The 13,141-nt window shown below is 50.9% G+C and overlaps 1 protein-coding gene across 1 annotated transcript; it reads left to right on the top strand.

Annotated features, from left to right (window-relative positions):
• The first annotated feature begins 3,605 nt into the window (after positions 1 to 3,605).
• B3GNT6 (UDP-GlcNAc:betaGal beta-1,3-N-acetylglucosaminyltransferase 6) lies at positions 3,606 to 13,126 on the top strand. Its single transcript, XM_003942973.4, has 2 exons — positions 3,606 to 3,714; positions 8,467 to 13,126. Exon 2 carries the CDS (start codon positions 8,467 to 8,469, stop codon positions 9,604 to 9,606), a length of 1,140 nt encoding a protein of 379 aa, XP_003943022.3. The 5' UTR covers positions 3,606 to 3,714; the 3' UTR covers positions 9,607 to 13,126.
• Positions 13,127 to 13,141: the final 15 nt, after the last annotated feature.

The raw sequence follows: 13,141 nt of genomic DNA, 5'->3' as shown, positions 1-13,141 counted from the left end.
AGAGAAAATGAAGTTTCATTGGAAACAACTGGAGCAGTTGGCAGGACTGTAGTTGTGGCTGGGACACAACCCCAAAGTCTGTCTGCTGTGAGTTGCTAACTTTCCATATCACACAGCCTGGTGGGATCTGGGTGGCACCTTGCTTGCTGCCATTCCATCACGCTGCTCTGCTGTCTGCTTACTGCTGCTGTCGGTGCTGTCTTGGGGCGTCACCTGAAATTGCAGTGGCTGCAGACAACCTCTGAACCACTGGGCTCCCCTGCAGCCGTCAGAGGGCAGGTTCTATGGCAAGGAAGCTGGGGTTCCCTTCCATCAGCCTCCCTTCCTACGAATATGAGAATCCTAAACAGTGGGCCACTGTTTTGGGGGTGTGTTGCCCCTTGAGCCAGGCACGCTGTCCCCATGACCCAGAGTCTCAGTAGTGGTCAGGACTGTATTGGCTATAAATGACGAAGTCCTGGTGTCCAGCCAGAGTGAGGCAGCCAGGACAGTGCAGCTCTACCTCCGTCTCACTACTGAGAGACATGGGTTACCAAGCTCTAGGAAAGCAGCATTCCCCCGAGGAACAGTCAGAAAGGGGTGATTCAACACCGGGCTCTCTGTGTCAGTGAGTGGAGACAGGGGAAAGGATCTAACTGCCTAGCCCTAGCCCCTGGTGGGGTCACTTCACTGGAGTCCCACGGCACCTCCCAAGAGTCAGGGCTGCTGAGGCCAGCCTCCTGGTCCCCACCCCGACCCCTGAGATGTCGATTAGGACACCCTGGAAAGGGAAGCAGCTGCCTGTAGATCCAGTATGCTGGAGGGCCCTCCCAACTTTTTTCCAGTAACAATTTGTAAGGTCAAAATAACGGGTGATTTGATACCACCAAGAGCTTGTTGGGCAAACGTTGAGAGTGAGATAGAGTGTGTGTGAGAGAGAGAGAAAGAGAGAGAGATCCTCCTATTTAATTACCTAGAAATGCTAGCCATTCTTAAAAATGTTACTTAAAAGGAGAAAAAAGGGACTGGTAATTTGGCAGTGGAGGCCATCCCAGAGAGTGTCTCCTTCCTAGAGACACTGGGCCCCTTTCCTCCTTCCTCTTCTCAAATCTTATCAACTAGAGGCTGAACGTCACACCCACAGCTTCTGGTGGCTAAAAGCCTTAAAAACAACAACAAAAATCAAATAAGAGAGACTGGTGCTTTAGGTAGCCATAACGCCAAGAAAAAGGATCAATTTCTTTCTTTCTTTCTCTCTTTCTCTCTCTCTCTCTCTCTCTCGCTCTCTCTCGCTCTCTCTCGCTCTCTCTCTCGCTCTCTCTCGCTCTGTTGCCCAGGCTGGAATGCAGTGGTGCTATCATAGCTCACTGCAGCCTCAATCTCCCAGATTCGAGCAACCCTTCCACCTCAGCCTCCCAAACAGCTGGAACTACAGGTGTGCACCACCACACCCCACTGATTTTTTTTTTTTTTTGTAGAGACAAAGTTTCACTATGTTGCCCAGGCTAGTCGCAAACTACTAGGCTCAAGCAATCATTTCCCAAAGTGCTGGTATTACACGTCTAAGCTACCGTGTCCAGCCCGGAACTTTAAACTTTAGGTACTGAGCAAAGAGCAAGTCTAGGAAATACAATGCTAGCCTTAGATTATGTATTGATTTATGAACAAACTCCTAGATATAGAGGAAAATAAAAGGTATGTATAGATTATACATATATAAATGCATATAATTTATATATAAACTATAATATACTGCATATAAATAAATAAATTATATACATATTTTAATATATAATAAATAGGCTGGGTATGGTGGCTCACACCTGTAATCTCAGCACTTTGGGAGGCTGAGGTAGGTGGATCGATCACTGGAGGTCACAAATTTGAGACTGGCCTGGCCAACATGGTGAAGCCCCGTCTCTACTAAAAACTCAAAAAAATTAGCCAGGCGTGGTGGCACATGCATGTAATCCCAACTACTCGTGAGTCTGAGGCAAAAGAATTGCTTGAACCCGGGAGGTGGAGGTTGCAGTGAGCCGAGATCGACTCACTGCACTCCAGCCTGGCAACAGAGTGAGACTCCATCTCAAATAAATAAAATAAATACACACACACACACACACACACACACACACACACACACACGGTAAACTGTGTATATGCTGTATTTTCCATCATTTGATTTAACTGAAAATTCAAAATTGCTAATTTACATACTAAAGAATTTATATAACAAAAAGATTAAAAACAGCACTTACTGGTTTTTGTGCCTCTATAACATAGGTTCTAACTTAACATTTGCAAAAATGCACTAAATGTCAAAAATTCATGGACTTAATACTGGGCCTCAAATTATAATTATGCCTGGGTATCCCACTAATTTAAACACTCTGACCCTATAATCTTGAGAGGTTAACTACATATTAAAGTTTTTACATGTGTATGACTCAATTTAAGTGTAGTCTTGCCTAAATTTCTCATGGTCATATACCCACTGCTACAAAATGCTTTCCATTGAACACAGATGGTTTGACAAAATAAATAATAAATTAGACTGGGCATGGTGGCTCGTGCCTGTAATCCCAGCACTTAGGAAGACCAAGGCAGGAAGTTCACTCGAGCCCAGGAGTTCAAGACCAGCCTGGGCAAAAGCAAAACCCCGTCTCTAAAAAAACTACAATTAACCAGGTGTGATGGTGTGTGCCTATAGTCCCAGTAACTCAAGAGGCTAAGGTGAGACGATCAGCTGAGCCCAGGAGGTTGAGGCTACAGGGAACCGGGATAGTGCCCCTGCACTCCAGCCTGGGAGATACAGTAAGACCCTGTTTGAATATTAATAATAAAATTAAAGTGTCTCTTTGTCATTTGCAAATTGGCTTGATAAAATGGGACCCCCATGAGCCCCCATTTTATAGTTAATATGGCCCAATGTAAGTTAAAGCAGGCCCTTCACGGATTAAAACTCTATATAAAACCTTATTTTTAAAGAGTGATTATCCCTCCACTACTCTCCATTTAGCAGCCTAATTTTGCCTATGTTCAAATCTGGAAAAACATATATATTTTTATGTATATACATTTTACTATGCATTTATATTTTAATATATAAAAGGTACTGTATCTAAATTTAATGTGTATTTTAAATATATAAATGTGTATATATGGTACCTTTGATGGATCATTACAACTCAACATTGTGGTCCCATCCATTAGACCCCCATACCTAGTATTAAAATTAAACTGATTTCATTCAATCAACAACTAATAAATGCTCTTACAGAGGTGGCTAACCATGCCTATTTCAACAGCCCTTCAGGCAATTTGCCTCTGCCTCTGAAGGAACACGATACACTTTTCTAGGCTACTCACAGGAGACCTCCACGTGAGGTCTGTCATCACGCACTGTCTTTACAGACAAGATGCACCTTCTCCAGGAGCACAGGTACAACACTGCACTGAGAACATCCTCCCCCAAGGAGACTTCATTTGACTCACACTCACATTTGAGCTTAAAGAGGAAGCAGGCAGTCACTGGTAGCTAAGGAAGCCTGTAGCTGCCCTCCCCCTCTTCATCGTATCCCTAAGGAGGAGGGGTGATGGCACGGATTGGTCAGATTCAAGTCAAGTGAACAAAGCCAAGGCCTGGGCTGGAATCTCAGTGTGTGAAATAAGGGGGTTAAAGGCTGGTCCCAGGCTGGGGATGGCTCCCTTCCACTTCTCTCTCAGACACTGAAGGTAAGATGGGGGCCTGGGCTTATACCTATCGGGAGGGAGGTGCATTTTTCCTTCTTCCCATTCCCCTCTCAACAGAGTCCCAAGAAAGAACAGGGGAAGGCCAAGGAGAAAGGAACGAGGACAAAACAGCCCCGACCGCACAGGCCCAGTGCAGACCCCAGAGGTCAGGGCTTCCTGCTGGGGCTTGGGGTCAAAGCCCTAACAGAGAATAAAAGGTTTTTTGGCTTGTGAAATCTGCTATACAAATATTCCTCCAGGAATACCCTGGGATAGTAGGGGGCGGGTGGGTGTCCCTGGAATCTGTATTCCAGCCATCCATCTCTCAGCAACAAACCAGAGGAGGGAATGACCAAAATAGTTTCTGGGAAAAGAAGGGGGAATTCCTGGAGGGGTGCAGTAGCTCACACCTGTAATCCCAGCACTTCGGGAAGCCATGGTGGGTGGATCACCTGAGGTCAGGAGTTGCAGACCAGCCCGGCCAACATGGTAAAACCCCGTCTCTACTGAAAACACAAATATTAGCTGGGCGTGGTGGTGGGCACCTGTAATCCCAGCTACTCAGGAGGCTGAGGCAGGAGAATCCCTTGAACCCGGGCGGCAGAGGTTGCAGTGAGCCAAGAAAAAGAAAAAGAAGGGGGAATTCTAGGCAGAGTGAACAGCATTCTAAAGGCAAGCAATAAATGGATGTCTTAATATGTGTGGAGTAATAAACAGAGTGAGAAAGGTCTGCAGTTAGGGGATCACAGAGGAACTTTATAAGGTTTATAAAGAGGAACTTTATACCATACTGTGCGAGAAGTCTAGACTTCATCCATAAAAAGATGGTCTCCTGTGTTAGCCCACTGCTTGTGTTATTCTGGTGCTTGCTACATACCAGGCATGGTTCTGAATGCCTTACATGAATTAACTCATATAATTCTGAGACACTAAGATAAAGGACTTGCCCAAAGGCTCACCAACAAGGAACCTGAGGTCCAAAGGGGTGGACCAAGTGGCGGATCTGTTCTCTTCACCGAATGTGCTACTCGGCAGTCATGGCACCAACAAGGAGACAGGTTCTGCTGACCCGGACTTAACCGTGAGGTGACCGGGAGGAGGTGGTATCTGAGCTGAGTCCTGAGAGACAAGGGATCAGGGCCAGCAGAGGCTGGGAGAGTTTAAGGTGCATGGGCTCCAGGATGCCTGAGGACTACTTTGGGAAACAAGGGGATCCAGCAAAAAGAACCGTAGAGAGAAATGCCCAATGCTTCACCGCAAGTCAAAGCCCCCAGGATGCAGAGTGCGGCATCCAAGAACAGAGCTGAGCAAGCCAGCACCGCCCTTGGCTCAGCGCCTGGCCCCACAGCTTTGACTTTACAGCGGAAGTTGGCTGTGATCCAGGATCTTCATTCAGTTTTATCAAAGTAAATGCAAATTTATTTGAAAAAACGATATTTATTGTTTTATTAAGGAGATTATATTTCTTTGTAGAAATGATGGGGGGATGCTTTTTAATTTTAAGTAGCAGTAATTTTTTTCCTTTAGCATAACCAGAATTCTTTCCGTATTTCATTGAAAAATGAGTGTTAAGTTTCTCAATTTTTCGAATGAGGGCATTGACACCTAGGAGATTAACTCAGGAAAGAAGCTGGCGCTCAAATCCAGTTATTCAGACTCCAAATTCTGTTTTCATTCTTTTTTTCCTTCATTCATTGAAAAAAAAAATACTGCATTCCTCAAATGTGCCAGGCACAGGACTATGCACTGAGTAGACAGCTGATGGTAAAAGAGACAGAGCTTATCTCACAGGCCCGCTTCTCATAGTGCTTCTAACACTGAGGCAGGAATATGTGAAGATACACTATAGAATACTCTATGTCATATTTCTAATCAGCACTTGGTGATTACATTGACACTTCTGGAAGGCTCTCACTCTTGCATTTGTAGTTAGCTGCTCCCATTCTTTCACTGAATGCTGCTTTGTGCCCATTCTTCGGTAGACACTGTGCATGGACTGTAACACACAAGCAGCAGAGTTCAATCTGTTAACACCTATGTGCAAACTACCTGCAAGTATTTATTGAGCACATACTTTTGGAAAAGCAGTCTTTCAGCAAATATTTATTGGTACCTTGATAATCCTAACAGCTAATATTTACTGAATACTATGTGCCAAGGATGATAATGAATTCTTTACACACATTATCATTTGGTCTTCACAGTAAAGTCTTCAGAGGCAGGTATTTGAGAGCTTAAGTCAACATGCTCAAATGCATGACACGAGAAAGCAGCGGCAGTGGAGTTTAAATCCAGGCAGCCAGCATTTCCTACGACTCTGCTGTCCTAACCTCCCACCCTATGGAGAGCACTGGGGATACAACAGTGAACAACACTGGTGCAATCTCTGCCCTTAAAATGTTTACAGCCTAGGAGGGAAGATAACCTTTAAACAGTCCTATGCTGGAATGTCTAACAGGCTACCTGGTCTCCTTTGAGCTTCATTCAAACTTCCCCAAGAATATGCCTTATCAAGTGGATGCAGAGACTGTCTTTACGCAAAGAGAGGAGGGAGGGAGAAGTCAGCCCAGCAGGGGGAGAGCACAAAGAAAAGCTCGGAGGTAGGAAGAGGTCTGGCAGCCTGAGAGCACTGCCCGGTGGATCGCAGGGAAGCCAAGGAAAAGAGCATGAGGAGTGGCACATAAACCTGCAAAATTCAAAGGTTCCTCCAGCTGCAGGAAGGGGGAGGTCGGCCGAGAGCAAGACAGTGTGTGGGGACACCAGGCAGGACACTACTTCATGTGAGGCAGGGATGTGAGTTTGGATCAGCCTGTTGATAGAGGGAATGGCAGCATGTGGGTTGATTAAAAACAAATGTAGAAGAGAATCGATGGGGCTTGTGTGGGGAAATGAGGGAGTCAAGGAAGATTTTTGGCTTGAACAACCCAGTGGATGGCAGCACTTAGGGCAGCTCGGGGGAGGAAGATGAGAGTTCAAGTTGCATCCAGGGTGGCTGTGGACAGCCACGGAGCTGATAGGTCAGGGGGCTGGTTGGTCATGTGGCTCTAGAGCTCGGAGGTCCTAGCGGTGAAGGAGATCATCTTGGACATAGGTGAAATGAGTGTCTAAGACAGAGCCGTAGAGACCTTCCACTATGAAAGGTTATTATTAGAGAGGTCAGGTGCGGTGGATCACATCTGTAATCCTAGCATTTTGGGAAGCTGAGGCGCAAGGATCACTTGAGCCAAGTGTTTGAGAGCAGCCTGGACAACATGGCAAGACCTTGTCTCTATAAAAAAATAGAAAAAATCAGCCACACACTGTGGCACACACCTGTGGTCCCAGCTATTCGGGAGGCTGAGGTGGGAGGATTGCACTTACCTGAGCCTGGTAAGTGCAGGCTACAGTAAGCCATGATCACACCACTGCATTCCAGCCTGGACGACAGAGTGAGACCCTGTCTCAAAAAAAAAAAGAGAGAGAAGGTCCTTAGAGAGGGGGGATTCAGCAAAGGGAACTGAGAAACATAGTCAAAGAGAAAGGAGGAAAGGCAGGAGAGGGTGAAGTCTGTTTCAAGGAGGGAGTGGGAGCAGGGCACAGTGGCTCATGCCTGTAATCCCAGCACTTTGGGGGCTGAGGTGGAAGGCTCACTTGAACCCAGGAGTTCAAGACCAGACTGGGCAACATAGTGGGACCCTGTCTCTACCCCCCCAACATTTTTTTATTAGCCAGCTGTGGCGGCGCACTCCTGTAGAGTGCCTCAGCTACTCCAGAAGCTGAAGTGGAAGGACTGCTTTAGCCTAGGTGTTCAAGGTTACAGTGAGTCATGATGGCACCACTGCACTCCAGCCTGGGTGACACAGTGAGGCCCTGTCCCAAATAAATAAATAAAAAGGCAATGGTCTGAGATGCAGAACTACTTGTGCTGAATTTTCAGCAGGGCACAGTTAAATACAGAAAAGGTTGTTCTGACCTGGGATTTGTCCCTAGGGGTCTTCATGAAGGCTATGCCTGAGGTGCACCTGGACAGGCCACCTGCAGGGAAGGGGCTGAGGGTGAATGTTTGGGAACAGCAAATCCTGTCAGCAGGTAGAATGAGGAGGGAGAGCTAGAGGCTTCCACGGAGGTCACGTCGCCCATGAGGTCCTATCACGCATGTCACTCAGTCACTGGCCACTTGATGCTCATTTCATGCTCACAACAACTCTGCAGTAGTAATTCACTAACTTTTTGTCACAGACGACAACACTCAGACCCAGACATGGGAATTGACTGTTCAGACAGTGCAGATGGAAGTGGGGAAGGCAGAATTCAACCCTGGGTCTCAGGCCAGTGCTATCACCTCACACTTCCTCGACTCGGGTGACAACGAGAAGAGATTAGAGAGGATGCGGGCTAGGCAGAGGTGGAGAGGATGGAGGATGCGGACAGAGGGTAGCAGCTCAGGACAGGGAAGAAGTTTGGGGCTTCTGGCTGCAGTAGCCAGGTGAACGGAGGCGGGAACAGCAGGGTGTGGGTTCAGGGGAAGACGGAGACTCACACGATGAGTCCGCTGAGCGGCCAAGTGACGAGCTGTGGGGCGGAGTCGTCAGGAGGCAGAGAGAGACACAGATCTGAAGGTCAGAGAGAGTCAGCGGAATCTCGGATTTTGGTTCCTTTTTACCACTTAACGGCAAAGTTAACAAGGTTCTGGGAGAGAGATGACGGGGTACGGGTGGCGTCCCGCCGGTGTCAAAGACGACTTCTGGCTCACCTCTGACTCGGTTTCCCCCACAGATGGCTTTTCCCTGCCGCAGGTCCCTGAATCCCAAGACGCTGGCCTGCCTCCTGGTGGGCGTGAGTTTCCTGGCTCTGCAGCAGCGGCTCCTCCCGGCCCCGAGGTCCCCGCAGGAGGAGACGCCACAGGGCCCCGCCGCCGCCCCCGCGGCTGCCGCTCCGCCCTCGGTGCCGGCCCCCGCGCCCCCGTGCCTGGCCAACGCCTCCGCCAACGCCACGGCCGACTTCGAGCAGCTGCCCGCGCGCATCCAGGACTTCCTGCGGTACCGCCACTGCCGCCGCTTCCCGCTGCTCTGGGACGCCCCGGCCAAGTGCGCAGGCGGCGGCGGCGGCGTCTTCCTGCTCCTGGCCGTGAAGTCGGCGCCTGCGCACTACGAGCGGCGCGAGCTCATCCGGCGCACGTGGGGGCGGGAGCGCAGCTACGAGGGGCTGCAGGTGCGCCGCCTCTTCCTGCTGGGCACCCCGGGACCCGAGGACCGGGCGCCCGCCGAGCGGCTGGCGGCGCTGGTGGCGCTGGAGGCGCGCGAGCAGGGCGACGTGCTGCAGTGGGCCTTCGCCGACACCTTCCTCAACCTCACGCTCAAGCACGTGCACCTGCTGGACTGGCTGGCGGCGCGCTGCCCGCACGCGCGCTTCCTGCTCAGCGGCGACGACGACGTGTTCGTGCACACCGCCAACGTGCTCCGCTTCCTGCGGGCGCAGCCGCCCGGCCGCCACCTGTTCTGCGGCCAGCTCATGCAGGGCTCCGTGCCCATCCGCGACAGCCGGAGCAAGTACTTCGTGCCCCCGCAGCTCTTCCCTGGGCCCGTCTACCCGGTGTACTGCAGCGGTGGCGGCTTCCTCCTGTCCGGCGCCACGGCCCGGGCCCTGCGCTTGGCCGCCCGCCACACCCCGCTCTTCCCCATCGACGATGCCTACATGGGCATGTGTCTGGAGCGCGCCGGCCTGGAGCCCAGCGGCCACGAGGGCATCCGGCCCTTCGGTGTGCAGCTGCCTGGCGCGCGGCAGCCTTCCTTTGATCCCTGTATGTACCGCCAGCTGCTGCTGGTGCACCGCTTCGCACCCTACGAGATGCTGCTCATGTGGAAGGCGCTGCACAGCCCCACGCTCAGCTGTGAACGGGGACACCGGGTCTCCTGAGGCCGGGAGGGTGGCCTCAGCCCCGGGCCTCCACCCGTGACGGTGTCCGTGCTGAGAAGGCAGCTTTCCCACCCTGGGTACCTTCCGTCCTGCCCAGCTCTGTGTACCTGAAACCCTGAAATCAGCAGGGTGTGAGGGATGCGGGAAATAACTGCATCCTGGCTGCATGTCCTGAAGTTTCGATTTGATTGGTCTGGGGTGACCCAAAACGTGTTAAGTGTTTTTTAAGTTCCTCCGGTGATTCGAATGTGCAGCTAGACCTGAGGACCACTGGGCTAGAATGTCTGTTCATCCTCGAAAACCCAGCTCCACCGCCCCCTCCGCAAGCCTTCCCGGGCACCTGGCTCCCACACTCGGGTCCTTGTGGGCAATGGAACAAGGGATACCTGGGAATGTGGGAGCGAGGATCAGCGTGCCCTGCCGCGTGCCTACAAATGTGAGTTGCCATTTCCACCATTTCCTCTACAAGTGAGTGGAGCTGAGCTGGGCCGACAGTCGTCAGGTGGATCCCGCTTCCCTCTCCCCCTCAGAAGTCAGTCACATGGCGCTGAGGTGCATGTGACACTTCCTCTCACAGCTGTCCCAGTACCTCGTGAGGTAGAAATCAAAGTGGAAGCCAAGGGGGCGCACCCCGCCCCTCGGATCCCGCACACACCCGATCTCCACCGAGCAGCCCCGGATCGCGGGCCCCCAACGGCCCGAGTGAGGCCAGCATGACTTTGACACGCACACTCTGACACTTCCTCTCACAGCTGTCTCAGTACCCCATGAGGTAGAAATCAAAGTGGAAACCAGAGGCCTGGTCAGACAGTGACTCATCCAGGGCCACGTCATTCTCAGACAGCACCACGTTTTGATCCCCTCCACCCTCACCCCCACCAAAGTGAATGGCCTGGTTGGGTCCAGCCCGCCAATGCTCACCCCCACAGGTCAGAGACAGGCTCCTTGCTGGGGTCTGGGCCTCAGGATCAGTGGGCCTTGGACAACCCAACAGGGAGTTCCGGGGAGTTCAAAGTGGAGAAACGCTGATGGGAACATGGAGGCCAGCGTTGGGGAGGCTGTGGAGGCAGGTGTGTAGAATTGTGTTTGGGAGGTGGGAGATCTGAAACAGGTGGATAGTGGTTAAGAGAATGTGCAGGGCTTCCTGGGAACTTGGTGACCCGGGCTCTGAGAACCAGGCTGTGGTCCTGACCTGAAGCAGTCACAGCTGCCAGTCATCTTGGCAATACGGAAAATCAAGGAAATGGCCTCAGGGCAGGCAGAAGTGTGTGTCCGCAAGGTCCCAACTATATAAGATGGACGCAAGGACTCGCCTTCAGGGAGGAAAGAACCCTGGCAGCGAGTCAGAAGACTGGCCAGAGGATGTTTCTTGCCTTCAGGACAAACACCAGACTCCTCAGTCCTGCATTTCCGGTTCCACGTGCTGCCGCTCACTCCCCCCACCCCCCGCCACTGTAATCCACTGGCCTCGGCCTCCCGAAGTGTGATTATAGGTGTGAGCCACCACGCCCGGCCTAGGTGATAGTTTTAAAGTGCGGTACTTCCTCGTTTCGCTCACACTCCCTCCTGCTGCCTTGTGAAGAAGCTGTCTGCTTTCCCCTCACCTTCCGCCATGATTGTAAGTTTCCCGAGGCCTCCTAGCCACGCTTCTTGTTAAGCCTGCAGAACCGTGTAAACCTCTTTCCTTTATAATTACCCAGTCTCAGGTAGCATCCTTCATAGCAGTGTGAAAATGGACTAACACACTTTCCACAGTAATGTTCCATGTCAGGGCCATGTAAATCCTCCGTAAGCCACATAGGAGGGCACTGTCATTCTGCTGGCTTACTGGCAGCAGCTCTGAGAGGTCAAAGGAAGCAGGAGGAGGTGGCAATTCCAACTGATCTTTCTGCAGCCCTTGCCATGGGCTTCCAGGAGCCACAGCCACTTGTCCCTTGCTGGTCTTTTTTTCTGAGCAAGCCATAACAAGTACTCCTAAATGATTTTGAGGTGAATGGATGAGTGGATGTGTGCCACCTGTCCCAGTGGTGTAGACTGCATCTTTTAGGACAGCAGTCCCCAACCTTTTTGGCACCAAGGACTCATTTTGTGGAAGACAGTATTTCCACAGACCGATGTGGGGGATGGTTTTGGCAAGATTCAGGTGCATTATATTTATTGTGCACTTACTTTCTGTTATTATTACATTGTAATATGTAATGAAATAAGTATACAACTCACCATAATGTAGAACCAGCGGGAACTCTGAGCCTGTTTTTCTGCAACTACACGGTCCCATCAGGGGTGATGGGAGACAGTGATAGATTATCAGGCAGTAGATTCTCAGAAGGAGCATGCAACCTTCCACTTCTAAGGACCCTGTAGCTACACTGGGCCTACCCAGATAACCTGGTATTCTCTTACTATCTTAAAGTCTTCTGATGAGCAACCTTCATTCTGCCTCAACCTTACTTCCCTTTGCCATGTAACATGGTGACATGCAACATAGAACATTCGTATGTAACATGTAGCAGGCACAGGTTCCAGGTATTTAGTAGGGTATGGGCAACTTTTTGGGGGGCCGTTATTATTGGCCACAGTGCCCAGTAAATATTTATTGTGGAATAAATCAACAGTAATGAATGCACAAAAATGAATCAATGAACAAGAGTGCTTCTTCCACACAGGCCTCCTCGATGGGAACTCTCATTCTGGACTACACTGAGTGTCATTGATTCTGAATTCCCGCCCCTAGCTGCCATTTGTCAAGTGCTTACAAGATACGGGAAAAACAAGAATGCTGAGGTCAGAATGAGGATGGGTCCTCTGGAAGGTCCAAATTGTGCTTTGACACAAAATCACACAAAAGGTGCTTTTACAGCCTCCTCCCATTTCCCTGACAGACAAGCGGATTATCCCCATTCTATTCCTAGAGATGAAGATTCAGGACCTTGCTGGCTCCGAGGCTTGGGAAGCCGCCGTCACGGGTGGGCTGAGTGACTCTGGGTCCTGGCCACCTGGCTGCTGTAGGTTGCACTCGCGCCCAGGCCCAGGGAAGGCTGCAGTACGCGCGCAGCCCCGGCAGCATCGGGCGCCACGTGGCGCATCGCCCTCCGAAGCCCTGGCTTGGCACCCCTCGCCCCGCTCATCCGGCTCATGCGGCCCACGGCCGCCAGGGGGCGCGCCCCGCCCCTCGGATCCCGCAGGCACCCGAACTCCACCGAGCAGCCCCGCAGCGCGGGCTCCCGAGTGAGACCAGCCTGACTTTGACACTCAAAAGGCTCAAACCCCCAAGGACTCCAGGAGCAGGAAAGACGATGCGCCTATCTCAGGAACCTAGATGAAAACAAAAATCTTACACAAAATGCTAGCAGACAAAATGCGGTGACAGGTAAAAAGGAGAATGTATCAGGACGGAAGTGTGTTTATCCCAGAAATTCCAGAGGGGTTTAGCATTAGAAAAACAGCCAGACTATGTAAATAAGACAGGACGATCCGTCAATGCGGTGCATTGCATCAAGAGAAATATGAGCATTTCAGAGGCATGGGAAAGACG

Source organism: Saimiri boliviensis, chromosome 6, assembly GCF_048565385.1.
Source record: "Saimiri boliviensis isolate mSaiBol1 chromosome 6, mSaiBol1.pri, whole genome shotgun sequence".
Classification (NCBI taxonomy): Eukaryota; Metazoa; Chordata; class Mammalia; order Primates; family Cebidae; genus Saimiri; species Saimiri boliviensis.
Note: the sequence above shows the minus strand (reverse complement) of the source record. Positions and strands in the feature narration are given on the sequence as shown.

Excerpts from the sequence above, each read along its gene's own strand:
- B3GNT6 (XM_003942973.4), top strand. The coding sequence starts at position 8,467 with ATGGCTTTTCCCTGCCGCAGGTCCCTGAATCCCAAGACGCTGGCCTGC.